Source organism: Rhea americana, unplaced genomic scaffold, assembly GCF_003343005.1.
Source record: "Rhea americana isolate MKP2758 unplaced genomic scaffold, rheAme1 scaffold_28, whole genome shotgun sequence".
Classification (NCBI taxonomy): Eukaryota; Metazoa; Chordata; class Aves; order Rheiformes; family Rheidae; genus Rhea; species Rhea americana.
In genome coordinates this window covers 4,755,465-4,775,932 of record NW_028186401.1, presented here as the reverse complement: position 1 = coordinate 4,775,932, position 20,468 = coordinate 4,755,465, and the positions used below count along the sequence as shown (strand labels likewise).

At 48.9% G+C, this 20,468-nt stretch overlaps 1 protein-coding gene across 2 annotated transcripts in view; it reads left to right on the top strand.

Moving 5' to 3' along the window:
• KLHL25 (kelch like family member 25) overlaps positions 1-20,266 on the top strand; it is a 21,259-nt gene extending 993 nt beyond the window's left edge. The window contains exons 1-3 of one of the 2 annotated variants that reach the window (XM_085308660.1): positions 9,251-9,421; positions 10,650-12,476; positions 18,521-20,266. In XM_085308660.1, the coding sequence (XP_085164786.1) occupies positions 10,667-12,436 (1,770 nt within the window). In that variant the 5' untranslated portion in view covers positions 9,251-9,421; positions 10,650-10,666 and the 3' untranslated portion in view covers positions 12,437-12,476; positions 18,521-20,266. Of the gene's footprint in view, positions 1-9,250; positions 9,422-10,649; positions 12,477-18,520 lie in introns of those variants that run through there. The other variant, XM_085308659.1, reaches the window with a different exon arrangement.
• Positions 20,267-20,468: the final 202 nt, after the last annotated feature.

Below are 20,468 nucleotides of genomic sequence, written 5' to 3'. Positions count from 1 at the left end.
TTGTGATCTGCAGGAGTGACTTGCTTGGTCAGTGTGTCATGGGCCATAATCTTTGTAATTCTTTCTCCAAATATATTTCTTTCTCCGCAGGATAGATCCAGAGTGGTGAGAACAACAAATGACTCTCTCTAACCTTTAAACTATGTAAACCTTACTTCTCCTCTCCCTCCTTCCTGTGTCTTGTGACACCTTGTTTTTGTTGAACCCACCTTAGGAAGGACCTGATGCGTTTTGTAATACAACCCGCGCATTTTGGGTGGAGGCCGGCTGCTGCTATTAGCACAGCTGTGTTATTCATTGCTCTCCCAGTAACAGCCCTTTCAGAGTAGTGTAAAAGAGGTCCCAGGGACTCTTGTGCTCTCCCTTTTCTCTGCCCCTCTCCCAAAGGATCTTTTTAACTGGATGGGAGCCTTGCTGGGGCCTCTCCACTTCCGTTGTGTTGTGTGCTACCTTATCAAGGTGCTACCTTACCTGTCAAGTCTTATCTGAAAACACATTTTTGTCTCTTTTGTGACTCTAACCATCTGCTCTGGTTTATCTCTGTGATAGGAGTATATTCAGCAAAGTGCTTAGGGAAGAGGCATGGTGGAAGTTTGCTTTGCAGAGGGAAGTTTTGGTGTGGCACAGAATTCTTAGGGCTAAAACCAGTGAAATTTGTGATGTAGACTACAGGAGACTTTTAAGTAGCTACAGCATTGGGGAACTTAAACTTCTGGTCCTTTCTTGTTCATTTTTGAGCACCAAGTCTTTTGGGATTATCATCTGCAGTCCCTCAGCCCTCATCACATGTGCGAGTTGTCCCCTGGGATCGCCACGCGTGCTGTGTTTGCGGCAGGTGTAAGGAACTCGAGCAGCGAGGCTGGCACCATGTTTCTGATGTGGTTTCAAAGAAGAGAGGTGGCCAGTTGAAAGCCTTATGATTGAAGGAGCTGGGCAAATGAAACTTGTGAGGACAAACAGCTTGCAAACAGATGACAAGCGGCTGCATGACACACACTCTGAATGTGTGAAAATGAGTGTGCGTGGGGGTTTGTAACGTGATGTGGTTACCCCAGTGCTGGAAGGGGTGCTGGATAYGATCCTGGGTAGTCAAGGACAAGAATGGAGTGTGTGTATATGGATATATATGTGTGTGTGAATTATGATACTGTTTTTGTCCCTGCAGTGGTACCCAACAGCTCCCCAAAGCCTACAGGATTTCAGGTAACAGCCAGAGGAAGCTTTAGATGGTGTGGATGTGCTGCGTGAGTGGAACAGGAAGGGCAAGGTRTGACCGTTTGCAGAGATGGAAGAGCAGAGGCAGCTGTGAGATGGCAGGGAAGTGCAGAAGCGGTGTCGCGGCCTCAGGCGGCAGGAGGTAGAGCGGGATGGGCAGAGAGTGTCTGTGTCAGTGCCAGCCGCTGGCACTCTGCGTCTGTGGAAGGTTTGAAGAAGTAGTGTCAGCACTTGTCCTGAGATGTAGATTAACTTCTGCCTTTTATAGACTGTAATTGAATTGCAGTCAATGTAGCCGGCCTGGCTTAAAACATTGGCTGCTGGAGTGCCGCCTAGAAAGTGTTTAGCTGTAACAAGTCCCCCCGGGTCCCCTGACGTGACCTTAACCACCATCACATCACTCTGTCTTTACCGATCAGCTTTATAGCCCCTCAGTGGCAGTTAGCATCACTCCAGCCAGTAAGGGCTGCTCTGTCTTACCCCCCACCCTCACTCAAGCCTGGGAGTGTTGCATATCCCATAAACACTATCTGCTTGTTGACTGTTCGATTATGCAAAGTCTACCAGMTTTATGTGATAAACTGCCAGATTGTGGTGAGGCACATTTCTTACTGTAGCACACTAGAGATCACTCTGGTTTGCTTGTGATGCGTGCATAGATGCTCAGGACAGCCTGGGGTGCTGCAGTGCTTCTGCTGTGATCCAGTAACTTGCAAGCTGAGTACCCCATTTGATGCTGTGTTAGCTGAAATTCAAAGATCAGAGATTGGTATTGCTGATAYTCCTTCTAGCCAGAGCCAGAGGGCAATGAGTAATGCCCTCTCTTGCAGCCTAGGGCCTGTAAATATCTGTCAATAGTTTAAAATCTAGCTGGGAACAGCTGTCCTCCATGTCCATCAACATCACTGGCTAATCAGTTATGGAGGTGTGAGGGCCTCCCGTCTCCACAGCTGTGCGTGGCGTACTGAACTCCGGCCAGAACTGTGAACCAGCTCCTGCTAATTGAACTTGGCAGTTGTGCCAAGATCTCCTGCCTGGCACAAGAGCAGGGAGAATTGACCAAAACACCAGGTTAACTGGCCAGGCTCAGAATTTAAATCCTGCCCTGGCAGCAGGGAGACAGACCTGTTTGGTATGAACGTGTGCAGCAGGGCCTCCGATTAGTCTGACCATCTGAGCTCTCAGCTTTGTTAGCCTCAGTGCTGGGAGCTGGGTACAGTGTGTGAAGAGAGAGTGGGAGGATCTGAATAGGCTTTACGGAGTCAGCAACTGCAGTGGTTATTCTGGCATTAATTTGACATATACCACATATCCTATAAACTCTCCCTGGGAAGTGGCGTGTGGTTCCGCTTGTCTGTATTTGAAGTACTGAAGGCCTTTCCCCTTTACAGTATATTAGCAAGCTGGCTTGCTTGAAAGGGACTTTATCCTGCCCAGATGGAGTTGGGATAGATACTGTGATCAAGTAGATTGTTTCCATTTCGGAGCCTTTTGGAGTATAATCTGGGAGACGGGGGACTGAAAACTTGCTAGCCTCCTCTGCAGTCCTGCGTTCATTTTGCAAACCCGCTGTGATTGATGTAGCAGAATGGAATTTATTCACTAGTGAGCTGGAGGGCAGGCTGGGAGGACAAAACCCTGCAGCAGCCTCTGAAATGAATCATGGGCTCTGAAAAGATCCGCTGGGGCTAAGGCGTAGTGATGAAAAGCTATTGTCTGGAGCCTGAACTCTAAAAGCGTTATTTATCCGGATTTGGATAGTGGTGGTGGGAGGGTGTGGTATTCCCAGGAACTGCAAAGCCAGCATGCTTAGGGGCGAGCAGGAGCTTTATTTGATTGCCTCACAGGCGGCTTAAGAAGCTTGATGGAGTAATTCAGCTGTGGAGTAGCAAGTCCAGTATCTTCTTTACAAATAAAACTGCATCTATTGCATGCAAAGCAAATTTCCTGCAGATACTTTTATTTTAGGTGGAATGCAGCCTCCTTTGGCTCAGTTTAGTTTGTTTCTTATAGATTTAAGTCACTATTGCCCCTTTTACCAATGCTTCTGCAAGATGGAACAAGAAGCTAACTAACTGGTACAGCTTTGAAATACTGCTTTTGATTTTTGTTGTAAGTGGCATTCAGTAGATTTTTGTGGTGCCTTTGGGCTCAGAGTGGGGCATAAGGCTAGAGGGGAGGRAAATTGGGTACTGCTGAGAATGGGATGTGAAACAGTGATGGACAGACCAAGTTTCTGAGGTCAGATTTGCTTGAGTAAGCATGCTGAAGATCAGATCTGTGCCCGGACCTTCTTCAGACTATCTGATCTCCTGGAGCCTACAGAATTGGGCTTGGAAAACCTCCCAGTTTCTGTCTGAGCCAACAGAGCAGCCTTTCACGTGGTCTCTCTGTTTTTGCTGTAGGAAGTATAGAACAGACTAGAAAATGAGAAAATAATGGGAGAAGAAATGATAATGGATGCTTTCTGCTCAAAAAGGTTGGGACAGCATTGGAAATTCTGGGTTTGGGGGCTGAAGTGTGATTAACTACCTTTTCTTTGCTTGCCTATTTGCAAATACAATGAAAGGACAGTTTGTCAGGAAGGCCAAATCCAACTGTGTTGCAGATGTACCCACTGATTCAAGGCCGAGTTACGTTGCCTGAATTGCAGAATGAAAAATCACAGTTGCGTTTCCACTACATTAGTCATCCTGTCAAAAAGAGGTATGAATTTGAAYGATACAGGCAAACCACTGAACTCGATGGAGCTGCAGGAGAGTACCGTTTTCTGTTAGAGAGCAAAGTCTGCCACGAGGCACTTGGTAGGTGTGAATAGAGCCCAGAGTAGCGAGCATGTCCAAGGGAAGGTGTAACGAAGGTCTTCGCTGCTTGCTTGGCAGCAGCCCATCAAGTGCTGTGTTATACTAAGTGCCAGCTGCTATTTTTACCCCTTTCATCTCAAACACCCTTTAGAAAAAGGGCGTTATTAGCACTGGGCATTTCTGACAGATTTCTCTGAGCCAGGTGCCTGGTAGTCCACTGTKTGGCCCTGCCTAGCAGGTATATGAAAAGGAACAAACTCAGATTTGCTTCTTCCTTTTCCTTATTTTCTGTCTCCCTTGCCCAMCGTTTTTCTCTGTTTTCTGTTGTTTGTTTCCCCTTTTGAAGCTTGAGCTGTGTCTTTGAGCAGGTGAGTACCTGCATGGGATCGAGCTCCCTTGACTTTCCCTTGAGGACTCGCTTTCCTCACTTCTGAAACGCAGCTTTATCCAGGTGTGTGTTTGGCAGTGTGCTGTCRCACTGCTGTGTCCTGAACAGCTTCACAGAAAAACTCCTTCCTGACAAAAGGAAATAGTGGGTGAGTTTTCAGGTTTCTAGAATGCTACTCTGCATAGTAAGAAGGGGGATTGACTGTTCTATGTGAGTAATTTTGTCTTGGGATAGCATGGCTGGCCAAAGYGCCAGGCACTGGAGGCACACAAAGGCATTTGAAAGCACAAATATTTGTGATGAGTAAGTGGGGAGCTACTAAATAGGTAGAGAATTTATCCCACTGCTTCCAGAAGCTGAACTTTGTCTATGTTCAAGGTGGCATTTCACCCCAAAGCGCCAAATACTGTAAAACCAGAGAGGAAAAAATGATTTTTACACCTCACTGTGAAAGCAGCAGCCCTGATGGACCACTTGAGGCAGGTCAGCCACCCGTTCCAAACGGAAGCAATAGGTCATAGCCTGGYCCAGCACGTATGCGGAGGGGACATGTGGCTGACTGCCGTGGGAACCAGGTCTGCCAGGGTCTTGTGCCTTTGCAGCCCCAGCAGCCGTGGAGCTGCCCTCCCACTTCCCGTCTCTGGGGCAGAGCYTCCCCGGGAGGGGGGGGGAGGACAGAGCAGTGGGGATGGATGGTCATGGCTTGTAGTTGTTATTCCTTTGACTGCGCAGAAGTTGTCTTTGGCTTGTCAGGAGAGAGCTAGCCAGCATGCCTGCGGCCAGCCATGTCTGGCATTTCCTCGGCAGCCGTTTTGTGCCGATCTGGTTGATGTGAACATACCGATTTATTGTATTTGTATGCAGGAGAATAAGTCTCCCCTCTTCTCCTTAATGCTCCCCAGATCTGAGAGGTCACGTGGATGGATGAAAGAAAAAGACCCAGATTAAAAAAGATTCTTCAGGAACCTTCACATGATGGTGCTGTTTATATCATGTCCCAGCCTGGTGCAYGTGAATAGGTGGTAACTGTTGTCCTTGTTCCTCTGCAGGCTCTGAATTGAGAGCATCAACTGTAGCTCCCATGTGGCAGGAGAAACAGAAACAGCTAGAATGAATCGGAGTAAATCAAAAAAAGTATACGATGGGAGCTCTCCTGGGCCCAAAGTCTTTGATCTCAAAATCACATGGTTAGCATTTAAATTCTAATAAAAGCCTCTAGCAGAGAGCACACAGTGTCCTATGCATAAATTGCAGCAGTCAGAAGAAATGGAGCCTTGTGGGGAGAACGGTGGCTTTCTAGCCTGCGCTCCTGTATGAACAGTTTCTTCTAGAGCTTCTAAACTGAGCCTATGGCAAACCTTACAGCTTATTTATTTACTTCAATAATTCTCAGTTGTGTGGGGCAGAAGGAAACTGTGTTTTGCTTGCTGCTTCTTGTAAAGTCTGATTGGCAAGCAAGTAGCAGCTTCAGTTCATGAGATTTGGGGTCTTTGTTGCTGTTCAGACAACCGTTATGGTCTCGAGAGAACAACTCTAAATGCAGTGCAGTTTTGCACTTCTAAGTAGAAATGGTTCTTGAACCCCAAAGTCCCACTAGGGAACGCATTATTCACTCTTAGGTATTGTTCTCTTAAAATTAAGTAGCATCTTGGCTGTCCAATTAGGGAACAAATGTGGCACCGCACAAGTTAGCRGGCCAACTATACAGCCCATATGGGGAAGCCAAAGTCAGCTCTCAAGTTGTGGAGAGCTTGACCGGACCAGCTGTGAATTCCCTGCAGCTGGTGAATGAAACTAGAGGAACCTGGATAGCCTACTGGTTTAAGGATGGGGTGGGACAGGGGAACCAAGCCTACCTAAGCAAACAGTACATATATCAACAGTGCTTCTAAGCTGTCCTCTCATGTGCAGTTTTCCTGTGACTGGAGACCAGGGGCTGATCTGGCTTCTAAGGGCTGCCTGGATTTTTCTGAGAGATACTAGAATATTTCCTGGGGTGGTTCTAAATTATCTGTACTAGCTGCCTAAAGCGGAGCTTACAAAATGGCAACTTACAGGCCCACAGGAGACAGCCTTTTGCTAGGGCARTGGTTTGTAGGAGCAAGAACTGTTCAGATGAGAGTACTGTGGCCATTGTTTGAGTGGGGAATTTGGCCAACTCTGTGGTTTTGCTTTCTCCCCTTGTTCTTTTTGCCGGCTTTGTCCTGTCCAGAGCCTGCTGAGGCATTTTCTTTATAAGCTGAGATCAGAGGAGTCTTTTCTCCCTAAGCCAAGTTTTCCTTCTCCTATGATGCTGTCTTCCACACGTGGATGAGTGGAAGGATTTTTCAAAGCTTCCTTATCTAGCTGTGCTGGAAAAATCCTGTCTTTCCTAGAGCTGCCATACAAAGGCTGCAGAGAGCCAGGAGAATATTATAGCTAGCAGAAAACATTGGAAAGCTGTCAAAAAGCTGATGCCCTTATGCCCTCATCCATATGGAATAAGAGTTATCATCCTCCTCTGCATGCAATAAGATACTCTAAAAAACTATACAGTAGATACTTATTTTTTTTTTTTTTTTAGTAACAACCTTTCAGAGGAAAAAAAAATGACTACAGCATGCAGAAATCCAAGACCCACTTTGTTCAGGTCATGCCTTCTGCTACTCAAGTTGACACGCCTATTCTGGTGACAGCTTCCTGCRTGATGGCAGATGCAGCTGTGAGCTCAGATAACCCCTTGAGCTGTTGCAGAGCAGGTGGGAGCTTGGAAGGAGACACTGACAGGTTTCTTTGTGCAAAATATTCCTCCTTTTGAGTGGTTCTGGTTTTTCTCTTTAGTTCAGTAGCTGAATAAGGGAAAGCAGGAATGTGGTAGAAGCCAAATTCTGTTCTACATGCAGCTGCTTCTGAGAAGTGCCTAAGAGTACGTGTCATACATCCGGCCCTGTTCATCACTGCAGTTAAATATTGCTTAAATTTAAGCTACTTTTGTGCACGTTATGTAAAGTATAGAGGCTTCTGAGGTGCAGAAGGCTACGAATCATGCAAGAAATCCATGAGATAAAATAGYTCCTGTCTGCAGTTCCTGTTCATCTGATATGTGTAGGATGATGCCAAAGTTTCTGGTAGATGGTGAAATGTCAGGGTATGAGGGCAGGTAGAGGGAAGAATCAATCCGTATTTCTTTCCTGCTTGTGTCCAGCTCCAGCAGGATTCAAGAAGTAGACAAATTACACTGGTTGCCCTCAAAATAAGCTTTGGGGGAATTTGGGGAAAAATACAGGGCAGGCCTTACTGGTGAGATGGCTGCACACCTGAGTTCAGAGGCTGCCTTAGTTTCAGTTTGCTGATGTGCTTAGCCTGGGTGATCTGTGACCGGTGACGGCTAGTGTCCCTTGAGGCCAGGGAGTCAAGTAAGGGGGCAGCGACCAGGTCCTCTGCAGCCCTCCAGCTCCGGGCTGTTCTGGGGACCAGCAGTGCCCGCMGTGGGACCTCTGCGGCATGGCCAGCAGTCCTCGTGGGGACTCCCTGCGCGTTTCCTGGATGCTATCCAATACTGATTGGATAGAAATACTATTTGGTACTCACTGCCCTGGGCAAGATGTTTGATGTTTGAGTTCATGTTTGCACTTTTTTTTTTTTTAATAATCACAGCAGCTCTGCTGTAGCTTTCATATAGGCATTTTTCATTTCTAAATGACGTGCCCCTTCCATTCTGAGTAGCAGCTTTTCTATTCTTAGTCTCAGAAAAAAATGATGCTGCCTTGCTGTAATCTTTTGTTTGTTTCCCTTGCTGTCYTATATAAATTGCTTAATTTTCTGTGGATAAGCAAATCAAAGGTTAATGTTGAATACCTGACCTGAGCTGTGAGCRTAAAAAGCAATAGCACTGGCAGGATGGTTTCTGAGGTTGTAGGCATAGGACTCTAAATCGATAGCTTTTAGCAGACTCATAAATGTTTCATTTGTATTCCTCAGTTCAGCATTAGAGAGCTTTGACGCAGGAATCCATATAACCTCTTAAATTAGTGCTGTCCCTGAGCTGCGTGTAGATTCAGGAAGCTCTTCAGCTGCATGTCAGAGAGCAGCAGAGCTGCTCGGTAGTGGCATTTTCCTTCCCGTTTTGGAGCCCTGATTACACGCAGCCACTAATCACAAGTGAAACGAGTTTGGCAGCCTCAGCCGCGGGCTGTAGGGCTGTCGGCGGGGAAGGGCTGTCGGCGGGGAAGGCGCGCGCGCGTCAAATCGGAATATCCGCGGCAGTGCCGCTGGCCGGCTCGGAGGGCCGGGGGCTCCGGGCTCGGCGGCGGGTGCGGGAACCGCCGGGACGAGGCGGCGTCCGGGTGCGCGCGGCGAGCTCGGCCTCCGCGCTTTCCCGCTGCCGGGCCGGGGTGGGGGGAAGCCGCGTGATCTCGGCTCTCCCGGCGGAGATGGAGACGAGGACGGGACTGAGCCGTCGCCCTGTGCGTGAAGGGAAACCCCGGGGGGTGCAGCGAGGGGGAAAGACCCTAGCAAAACCTCAGGCTGCAAAAAACAAGCTAGAAAGAAAGAAAGAAAGGAAAAATAAAACCTTCCCCAGCTCTATCTGTTTTGTTAATTAATGATTTCTAAGGGATTTCGTGGCTGGAGCGGTGACCGGGGAGGGGGTTGAGCCCCGGTCGGGGGCAGCCCTGTGTCTCTGGCCTGAAAAGCAGAGCTGTGTGCGCGTGTTTTTGGCAGGGAGGGGATGGAAAGGGAAGGAAAAAGCACAGCGTTGGGTGAGAGAGGGGAGGTCTGACCGAGCCCGATGCTGTTTCTCAAGCAGTCCTTTTTTTCCCCCCATAAACTGGGCTGACTTTCCCCGGCTTAGAGCTGCCGTCCCTGAAAACTGGATGCCGCCCAGCGCGGCGCCCGCCGTGGCGGAGGGGCTTTGCTTCGCTCTGCTCGCTCTCAGGCGGTCCCTTTGCCGGAGGCCTGGCGGGCCGAGCCCCGGCGCGGGGCGACGTCGGGGTGCCAGCTGAGACCGGGGCGCTGGCGCCGGCTTCCCRCGGAGGTAAGGATGGACGCGTGTGCGCCAGAGCTGCTAGAGAGACGGTTTTGTGTATTTAAATGTGCAAACTGAAGCTTTCCTTCTGTTCTCCGTGTTGCGCCTGATAGATTGGCTCGGACGCTTTGTGCTTTCTGCATTTAATAGTCAGACTTGTTTTTTTATTTTTTTTTTCCTGAATATACCTTAGTGTTTAACTTTGAATAATCACGCTCCTCATTTACATCTCAGGCTCCTTCCAGCCCCCTGCTTTTGAAAGACTCTTTTAAAACTCAGGACAGTTGTGCTACCAATTACTCCAGTACTGACCCTGTGCTGTAAGAGGGGGCTGCATGCATATCCATCTGTCTACTTTAGTTACACAGGAAAAAGAACGGGCTGGCWAAAATATTTTAGAGCAAGCAGCTTAGAGTCTGTCATCTAAACTCTGCTTATTTGGTCTAAAGGCTTTTTGTTCCACAGGCRTGAATAGGTATGAGGCAGTGCTTAAATGAAATAGAAGTTAATAAAAATACAGTATTTGCTTCTGCCTGTATGTTTAAAAAGCATGAGTTAACTCTTGTCTTACTCTCTGATGTCAGTCTGTACTGCAAAGTGGTTGTCACATGAAGTGTCTGATCAGATTTACCAACCAAAACTACAATTTAAAACGTTTGGCTTCTGCTAGTAGCTACGTATTCCCTAAATAAAAGTAGTAACAATTGCCTTTCTTAAACCTGCAATRATCTTCATGCACTTAGAAGCCAAACGTGATTTCTGCTGAGCCAAGAACAGATCAGTGCCCTTTATTCTGGATAGACTGCTCTCTTAATGCTGTTTTCTAAGGAAAAGCAACTCTTCTGCGGTTTGCCAAAACCCTCTAGGGGCTGTTGAGACAATTTACCAGCAAGTTTGGGTTTTGATTGCTTCACTTTGTTGCTTCATTGCTGAAACCAAAGTGCAGAATTTCCTCCCCCACCTTCCCCTTTCCACCCTACTCAACCTAAGCTAAACTGTAGGAGGATATGAGGGTCCTTAAGCTGAAATAGCACAGGCCCTGCAAGTCAGGGTGCAGGAGCAGTGGCAAAGTGCGGAGGGGTCCAGTGCTGAGGTATCAGCTGGTGTTTYATGTTACAGGTGTGCTGACTGTTTGTCAGGGGCAGGTAACAAATGCATACTTTCTGCTGCTGGCTCAGTGCCCCGCATCAGTAAGAAAAAGAAAATAATTAGATATTTTCTGTTTGTTTCTCCGCAGGCAATAACTCTGTCATCATGTCAGTCAGTGTCCATGAGAACCGTAAATCCCGGACTAGCACCGGCTCCATGAACATCCTGCTTTTTCACAAAGCTTCTCACCCAGACTGTGTCTTGTCCCATCTGAACACCCTCCGGAAGCACTGCATGTTCACCGATGTCACCCTTTGGGCAGGAGACAGGTCATTCCCGTGCCATCGGGCAGTGCTGGCTGCCTCCAGCAGATACTTTGAAGCCATGTTTAGCAATGGCCTCCGTGAGAGCCTGGACGATGAGGTGAATTTCCATGACAGTCTGCACCCTGAGGTGCTCGAGCTGCTGCTGGACTTTGCTTACTCCTCTCGGATCATCATTAATGAGGAAAATGCAGAGTCCCTTCTGGAGGCTGGAGACATGCTTCAGTTCCATGATGTCCGAGACGCGGCAGCTGAGTTCCTGGAGAAGAACCTCTACCCTTCTAACTGTCTGGGCATGATGCTGCTCTCGGATGCTCATCAGTGCCGGAGGCTCTATGAACTCTCCTGGAGGATGTGCCTGGTCAACTTTGAAACCGTTCGCAAGAGTGAGGATTTCAACAACCTTTCCAAGGACACTCTTCTGGACCTTATCTCCAGTGATGAGTTGGAAATTGAGGATGAAGAAAAGGTCTTCAAGGCTGTCATGCAGTGGGTAAAATACAATCTGGATGAGCGGAAGGCTTATCTCCCAGAGCTTCTGAGGAACGTTCGCCTGGCCTTACTTCCTTCTGAATGCCTCAAGGAAGCCTTGKCTTGTGAGGACTTGATCATGGTCGATGAAAGGAACAAACTTGTCTTGGATGAAGCTATTCAGTGCAAGAAAAAGATCCTCCAGAATGATGGAGTGGTCACAAGCCCCTGTGCCAGGCCTCGCAAAGCTGGACACACCTTGCTGATCCTGGGAGGACAGACCTTCATGTGTGATAAGATCTACCAAGTGGATCACAAAGCAAAGGAAATTATCCCCAAAGCAGACCTGCCAAGTCCACGGAAAGAGTTTAGTGCCTGTGCCATTGGCTGCAAAGTATATATCACWGGAGGTAGGGGCTCAGAGAACGGCGTCTCCAAAGACGTATGGGTGTACGACACTGTTCACGAGGAGTGGTCAAAAGCTGCCCCAATGTTAATAGCTCGTTTTGGACATGGCTCAGCTGAATTGGAGAACTGCCTGTATGTGGTTGGTGGACACACTGCAGTAGCTGGGGTCTTTCCTGCATCACCTTCTGTTTCTTTGAAGCAAGTAGAGAAATACGATCCCACATCCAACAAATGGATGATGGTGGCCCCTTTGAGAGACGGAGTGAGCAATGCTGCTGTGGTAAGTGCCAGGCTCAAGCTTTTTGTCTTCGGTGGGACCAGCATTCACCGAGAYATGGTATCCAAAGTCCAGTGCTATGATCCGGTTGAGAATCGGTGGACAATCAAAGCAGAATGCCCACAGCCCTGGCGCTACACTGCGGCTGCTGTCCTGGGCAGCCAGATTTTCATCATGGGGGGAGACACAGAGTTCACGGCAGCATCTGCCTACCGCTTTGACTGTGAAATGGACCAGTGGACACGCATCGGGGATATGACAGCCAAGCGCATGTCGTGCCATGCTTTGGCTTCGGGAAATAAACTCTACGTGGTAGGGGGTTACTTTGGGACTCAGAGGTGCAAAACACTGGACTGCTATGACCCGACGTCAGACACCTGGAACTGTATCACAACAGTGCCTTATTCGCTCATCCCCACAGCTTTTGTCAGCACCTGGAAGCATTTGCCATCGTGAAGGTTAGGGCTATGGGGCTAGTATCCAGGAATACAATAAGGTAAGGGTCTCTTCTGCTAAAATTGAAACTTGTCTTGCCTCAAATGTGTCTCCACACCATGCTGAAGCTAAGGTTCCAGTTTGTTCACCTTTTATAAGAAGGGTACATTTGAAGGTGAGAGAGAGGTAGCACCAGAAGAGAATAATCAGTTCTGCTCACTCCCTGCTTTTTGTGGTTTCAAGATGATATACTCAATAACTTAAGAGATACTTGGCTATATAGCTGCCTAGATGGTTGCAAGCAGACCGCAGCTCCTTTGCCCTCATTCTGAGCTGGCTGGATGTGCCAGACTCCATCTTTCTATCTGCATTATAATAACACTGTGTCTAATAACTGCTGTGTGCAAGTGGGTATGGGAGAGCAGATCTGTGCRTGCCAACTCACATGGGTATGACCTCAGAGTATATCCTGTCCCCATGTGGTGGAGGGAGGTGCAGATTAAGATTTCTAAATGCACTTACATTTGAGATCTGGAAGATACTTGGGCAGCAAGTGGTTTGGAAAAAATCTCACTAGTTCTTGTGTATTGGGGTGATCGGTTTGGTGCTGATGAATATATAGGCAAGCGACCCTTGGGATACTGGAGGATCCTACATCTCTTTTTGAGCTGTGTATTTACATTTCAGTGGGTAGGAGAAGAAGAGAGTTTAGAAGCCACAGTGCAGTTTTTGGTCCTKGTGTTTATTTAGCATCCAAACTGTTGCTTGTTAAATCAGAACTTCTGAGACTTCTAGGTGAGACATGAGTGGGAGAAAAGAGGTTTTGCAACCAAAAGAAGAATGTGTTTCAAGGTGTGTGAGAACAAGATTAGTGGAAACTCATGATATCCTGTCTCATTCTGGTGCTCTGGTTGTTGCTTGATCAGGAAAAGTGCTGTTGCAAAGCAACAGGACAGGGACAGGAGGCCTGGTAATTGGTTCCTCCTCTCTCCTCCCCAGTGGGATCTTTAGCTGCCCATCTGGTTCTGATTTTGCTCCACTTAGGCTTGCACATCTTGATCTGTCTGTGCCAAAATGCAGCTGGCCAAGGAAAGGCAGAAAACTGAAGTTGCATTGTGGAAACAGCTATTGATATGGGCACTTGGATAGCATCATCTTTGCATGAAATCCATAACTCTTCTACATCGGGCTGCAGGTTTCACAGTGCTGGTAATCCATGCAGCCCTACTCTGGTGGTTGGAGAGTAACTGCCAGCTAACAGGAGGAGTCTGGAAGCCCTGGCATATGTGGGCAGAGTAGACAAGCTTCTCTTAAGGTTTTATGTGGGAGATTGGACTGCGGGGAGAGAAGGTCTTCTATATCTTCACCACAATCCACTTCACTTAATACGAGGAAGAAAGAATGCTGCCCAAACCTTCTAACACCCTCTCTTCCCTGCTTCAAACTTAGTATGGTTGGTGTGCCTGGGAGTCACGAAGCAGGCTGAAATTTTTGCAGTGGTCTGGCATTTTCCAGTGATTGATCTTTATTGATGCCAGCAGCGAACAGAGGAGGATCTCCTTGCACCTCTACTGCACGTTTGACCAACATGACCACATGGTTTTCTCAGGCACTTGATGTGTGGTGGGGGAAAGCACYCTAAGCAATACGCTGGATCACAGTGAGGGCACAGTAAGGGTGGAAAGGGTTAATACGAGATTTCTCTGAGCCGTTCCAGCACTAGAAGATAATGGCCTTTCCAAATTCTCCTTCTCAGGCGTTGCCTAGCATCTGTCACAGTGGCTCAGTAATCTAATTAACTGCCACTCAGCTATTAAATATTGCAGCAGAGAGTGTGAGGACTCCATCGTTTTCAGCTCAGGTCAATGAGGCCTCCCCTTAAGAGCCATCCTAGAGCTGAAAATTAATTTTCTCTGGTAGCAGATGTGTCTGAATATTAAAGMTCAATGCCAGCCACGCCACTGGGAATAGGAATAGGGAATATTTTGAGGTGAGAGTCAATTCTCAGCCACCGAATAAAAGTTAGTCTCCAAAAATACACAGCTGTTACGTTCTTCTCTTTTTCCTGTGTACTGTTTTTCAGTTGCCCAGACCTAATAAACAGCTTTGTGGGGAATACGTAGATATTTTCTCCTGTAGTCTGGAGCCTGACACAAGCAGAAGAGAACTAGGAACTCCTATCTACCAACCTGCAAATAAAGCTGGTGAAAAGTCACTGTATGAAGGTTTTATGTGCTTTTTGGCTTTATTTCCACTCTTCAGTTAAAAGAAGTATTTAAAATATACATGAGTTCTTGCCAGAGAGAATGCTTCTTCATTTCATTTTTATAGAGTTGTTTTTTWAAAAAAAAMMCACTAAGTTTATTGTTATGGCCTCAGCCACTGACAGCTCCTTAAATCAGAGCACTGACACTAGCAAGCAAAAGCCAGGTCTGAATGTCTCTGACCTGCACGCGTAGCCCGGGCTGTGCCAGTGAGCTCCCGCATGCTCACCTTGGCTTTGCAGAGGGAGAGGCTCTGGGTGCCCGTCCTTGCTGCACACGTGCCCAGCCCAGCTCTGAAATTTAGAGTGATGGGCTATAGGGTGCCATGACTGCTCCGYTGTTCTGCGGTGGTTGTGCCAAGGACACAACCTGTGCCAAGGTTTGGCCACAGGGCGCGAGGTTCTGCAACTCCCCTTGGTCGCTGTGGGCTCCTCCTTCAAGGACAGGCAGCCAGGAGGCACGTTGGCAAGCTGTGCTCCCCGCTGATCTTCTCTGCTGGGAGATTTTGGGAGGAGGTAGCTGAGCTCTTTGTCAGCTGCATACCTGTTGCTAATCCTATGGGGAATGCCCCTGTGCTGGTGCTACTCTGTCAGAGCAAGCCAGACAGCTAGGGAAAGGCCTGGGCAGTTGCACTGTAGGTAATAATACTTTGAACCTTTGGGGAGGTGAAAGAAAAACCTTTCTCACCTATAAACTAGTGAGGTTGCATTCATACAGGCTCTGAAATCTAAATAACAYGTCCCTGAAAAATGTTGTTCATAAAACATCAAGCCTACTTTTTGTTTAAAGCATAAAACTGATCAGCTGGAAACATTTCCTGTGGGGCTGGCCTTTACCCATCCCAGCTGGAGCCCAGGCCAGCCTTGCGTCAGCACACCTTTCGGCAGGAGTCCCGGTGCTCCTGCCAAGAATGCAGGGTGACATTAATTCAGTGCGTATTGCCAAGAGTAATTCCAGGGATCAAGCATGCTTAGCAGTTTAAGAAGTGAAAACCTAGCCTCTTCCACCACGTGGCTCTGAAGCTTGTGTGCCTCCAGTGATCAGCAGCCTGTGAAGTAACTGCAGCTTTTTTTTTTGGTGCTGCCCAGGGCAAAGCAGGCCTGGGGCCTTCCTCTGCTCTGCTGAGCTTTCCAAGGACACCCACTCAAACACCTTCTCTAACTGTGCAAACACGTCACTGGCCTCTACCCTCGTTTAATGCATAAAGTTTGACTAAAGCTAGTGCTTAACTCTGATGAAGATGCACGACAGAACTGGCTGAGCCTGCTTTAGGGTTCCCACAGGAATTACAGCATGAGGAGGGAAACGGTTACAAAAGGGAAATGCAACACCAAACAGTCTGCTAATAAAGACGMTCTGTGTTTTTATAAACATAAGCAAGATCCAACCAGGAGCTTGGGGACCGGTGCTGGGTGGTCTGTTCTGTCCCAAACAGGCTAGTATCAAAGCCCCAGAAGTGACAACTGATGTGAATAGTTTTGCATCTCCCACGAGGTAATTTCAGGCTATACCAGGAGGCTTGTCTCCAAAGAGAAAGTGAATTCTCCAGAATATCTGTCCCCTATGACGCTCTCATTTTTGTTGATCCTAAGGGCAAGAGTCAAAAACGGGCTTGAGCCAGAGGGAGAGAGAAAGAATTTTTTTAGCTGGTGGTGAGAGCAGTTGCCTGAGAAGAGGAAGGCACTGGTTGCATGGTGCTGCTCCTATGCTATTTAACTAAAACAGAAATACACACTGGAACAACTTCAGAGGAGGAGACTGGGAAAGAGATAAACTTGCTGCAGCATGTGCAGGAGTCAGGTGTGTTAAGCATCATCCCAGGACAAGGAGGGGGGGGGGTTCATCTCTGCCTTAGGTTGGACAGATAGGGGATTTGGGCATAGGCTTCCTGGAGATACAAAAAGGAGGTGTCTTTCCTTCCTCTTGGCACCCAGCTCAGGATCTGAAGTGAAGCTACCAGTTGAGAGCCAGGGAAGATTAAGTGAAGGGGGGGAGTAGCTGCATCCCYCTGCTCTGCCTCCCAAGCTGTGAACACTGCCCTGGAGTTGAGACATCTCTGCTCCCATCTTGACCCAAACCCTGCAGTGGTTAGCACAATGACTTGAGGCACAGGAGATGYGGGCTCCCATTCTTGCATTTAGCACCAGGGCTTGAAGTGCTCAGGGAAGTGCCAGAACCACTAGGTTACTGCCTATTTAGTGATAGCCGTAGCTCAGACTGTCTGGTTACAGCTCTTTCCTTTCATCTGGATACCTAAGCGGGCCTCTGTGCACACTCGCAGCAGCTGCCTACCTTCTCGCTGGGCTGCAGGAACAGGCTCTGGGTCACCAGCTCGCTCACCAGCGTGGTGTTACTGCAGAGCTGCACAGCTCCAGCAGTGGACACTCCCAGGGCCTGCCAACCCCCAGCAGGACCCTCCTTGCAGGAGGGCTCTAGAGAGCTGAGATTGGTGGCCAAATTACAGCTTAGACATTTATTCCTGGGTCTCCCACATCTGAGAGCAAGGAGGCTATTTCATGTCTTTCACCTTAGTCYCTTTGGTGGGTTTGGCTCCCGCAAAGTCTCTGCTGTGGCATGAGCACTTCATGCCTGCCCCGAGTGGACACTGCAGTACSGATCGGGTGAGGTTGCGGCTGGGCGGTGGCCTTGCAGCTGCTGTGGCACCTAAAACTGAACTTTAGCCCCACAGTTTCTATGAGTATTTAGGTGATGTGCCATGCCCAGTGCTATATTCATCTGCCAGGCTGCGGTCACAATAAAGTCGGATCTGTTCAATGACTCTTTTCCTGATGATTTAATTGCACCTTAGATAACAAGCCATTTACAAATAGGATTTTACTGCTCCCTGGTTTGGCTTTTGTTCCGTGTGGAGCAGAGCTTGGTCAGTTTTTTACCTTACAGGAAGCTACAAGCTTTTGCTGCTGGGCATCGCTCCTGGCTCTGTCCGTATCTGCCCTGGAGAACCCATTTGCCAGCCATACGTCTTCCCTCTCCAAACCCACGGATGCCTGTAAACATTATTCAAGACTTGACTGCTTAAAAAAAACCTCAAGATAATCTCCTATCATCGCCTAAATGCTGTAACTAACCTGCTTACTGTTGGGCTAGGTGTTGGAAACTTGTAACCTTGTTGCTGTTGCAGATGGTTTCTGTCGGTGGCTCCTAGGGAAACCGATTTGCATGTGCATAATATCAAAGCAGGATAAACAGGGACTGCAGTTTTGCCACTGCTCTTTAGAAGCAGCTGTTGGTCTCTGAAGCCAGTTTATCAAGCAGCGTTGGAAGGGAGTGGCTGGCCTGAGGAGTAAAGTCAATGAAAATCAGGCTTTTCCTAACCCTGGGCAGATGAAAACATGCAGTCTGAGCGCTGGCCCCAGACTGTATTAATCACCCCTTGGAAACTTCATTTGTGCAGATCGTTTTGGAGGAACTGSTGGAAAATGAGAAAAAGTTGGGGGTTTATTGGACTGTTCAAACTTTTGTCCCCTCCTCCCCACCATGAAGAAAGCTGAAACTTGAGTTCCCTCAGCGTTTCACGCCCATGTCATTTCTCCTGAGGTTTCCTCCCAAGCCCTCCTGGGCTCTCTGCAGCATGGAGCTGCTGAAAGCCATCYCCCGCTGAGCTCCCACTCTCTTGCCTCCTCTGCAAAAACAAAACACATCCCAAAMCCAACATAAACCAGCAGCTTTCTACCTCCACCCATCCTTGGTGGTGGTGGTGGTAGCCTGGGGGGCTCAGTAGCTGCTGACACACAAAGTCTTTTGGTTGCAGCTCTCCGGGCATGGGAGCACCTGAGTGCCGCAACACRGGTATTAATCAGCTTTCTCTTTTCCTCCCCAGATACCAGAATCGCATTCATTTCCCTTTCTGTCCGCCAGAGTCGATGCAGTGACCGAGYCCCCTCCTGTCCTGCCCAGCACTACTCCAAGGAGCTACTTGCACCCCTTCCCCAGCACCGGGAATGGGGTGGGGGCAAAGCCATCTTGCAACCAAACCAGTGCTGCAGAGGCCACTGAGCCGGCGTCGGAGCAGAGGACAGCGAGCTGGGCTGAGCCAGGAGCCCGAGCTGGGGTTTGGAGGCAGGGGTGTGATGATGACGTGGGGGGTTGGTGGCCACCACATGGCCCCTGGTGCAGAGTGGGAGCTGGGCTGGGCAAACCCAGCTCAGAGACGATCGGGCCAAGGGACGCCGCTCCGGTGGGCACTGGGACCTGGTCTGTGTCCTAGGAGGACTTAGCATGGGGATCCTATTAGGTGCTTTCTGTGTTGTTATTGGGGAAGAAGGAGGTTGAGAGATTTTAGATTTTTTGAAGGCAGTGAACTTGCCATTGGTGATGCAGTGGCTCCAATGCAATGACATGGCATTGGTGATGTTCGGGTGACTTGGAAGGGATATTTTTTTAAAAAAAGAAAGATTGGGGGGGAGTGAATTGGAGCAGGGCACTGTATTTTTTTTCAGGGGGGAGGGAGGGATGAGGCCAAGGGAGGAGATGAGAGCAGCGGGTGTTGACGTGGCACCTGGCTCTACCCGTGGTGGGTGCCCACAGAGGCTGCTGCTCCCYGAGAGGAGCGGCCTGGGAAACGCCGACCTGTGGGAGCTTTGAGCAGCAAAACTAGGCAGATGCCTTTTGTTTTGCACTTTGCAATTTTTTTATTCCTTTCCCTCTCCCCCGCGTCCCCTCGCCGCAGCTGGCCGCCTTTGGTCAGAGGCCGGGCAGCTCCCTGCGCTCGGCTGCCGCGGCTCTGTTAACGTGCCCGAATCCCGCTAGCCAAGCCGAGACGGTTCACCCGATAAAGCTCACTGTGTGTTCGGAGCAGGTCTCCTGCGGTTCCCTGCTGCACTCTCCCAATGGCACRTGAGTAAGGGTGAACTTAGGAAAACGAGCAGGAACCTCACCGCACGCCCGGGTCTGCTGCACAAGGGCCTCCAAGGGGAGCCGAGCTTCACTGCAAGAGCATCACCGAGCTGGCAYGGCACCCCGTGGCAAGGTGGATTGGTGGACACCCTCCTTTTCCATGCACTGCTCAGGCCCCATCTCCATCTCACCCTGGCAAGCCATGAGTGTTGCTGGCCCTAATTCGCTCCTGCTGGGTTCTTCTGTAGGAGACAACGAGCTCTCCGCATCGCAGCTGCGGCAGGCTGACCATGCCCTCCGGCTGCTGACTCTGGGTTTCTACACCCGATAGTTACCAGTCTGAGTCATGTGAGCTGAGGACAGGGGTTGTGGATTATGGCTGTCCACGCTGGGAAGCGGCTCCTTGCCGGCCTCTTTCACGCTGCGCCTCGCCGCGTTGCTCGGGAATGGCAATCCCAGCGTTCCTGCAGATGCTCCGAGCTTGCCTTTCTCCAGTGGCTTAGGTTAATCTGCAGCCCGGCCAGCTGCATGATGCAATGCATTGAAAATCCTTGACGTTGCCTCAGACAACAAAGGCCTTTTCGAGCCAGAAGTGCCCATCGCTGCCAGGAAGAAAGCACTTCCTGCACAGCCCTTCTGCGATGCTCTGAATGACATTTATTTACATTTTGTAGGGTTTTTTTTTCCAGCTGCCTGCAAACTTTAATAAAAATGATGATCTGGGAAACCATTTGTGTGTTTTTCACATGAGTCTTCTCTTCATTCTTAAGCAAGCTGGATTTAAGTATAATAACAGGGCCGAGGAGTAATGATAGGTTTGGCACTTGATGGGGCGGTTCACAAACAACCTCCTTTTGCAAACAGCCTCGCCRTAATTACTATTGCTTCAGAGCTTGGGAAACTGAGGCACGGTGTTAAAAGTGCCTCGTCCA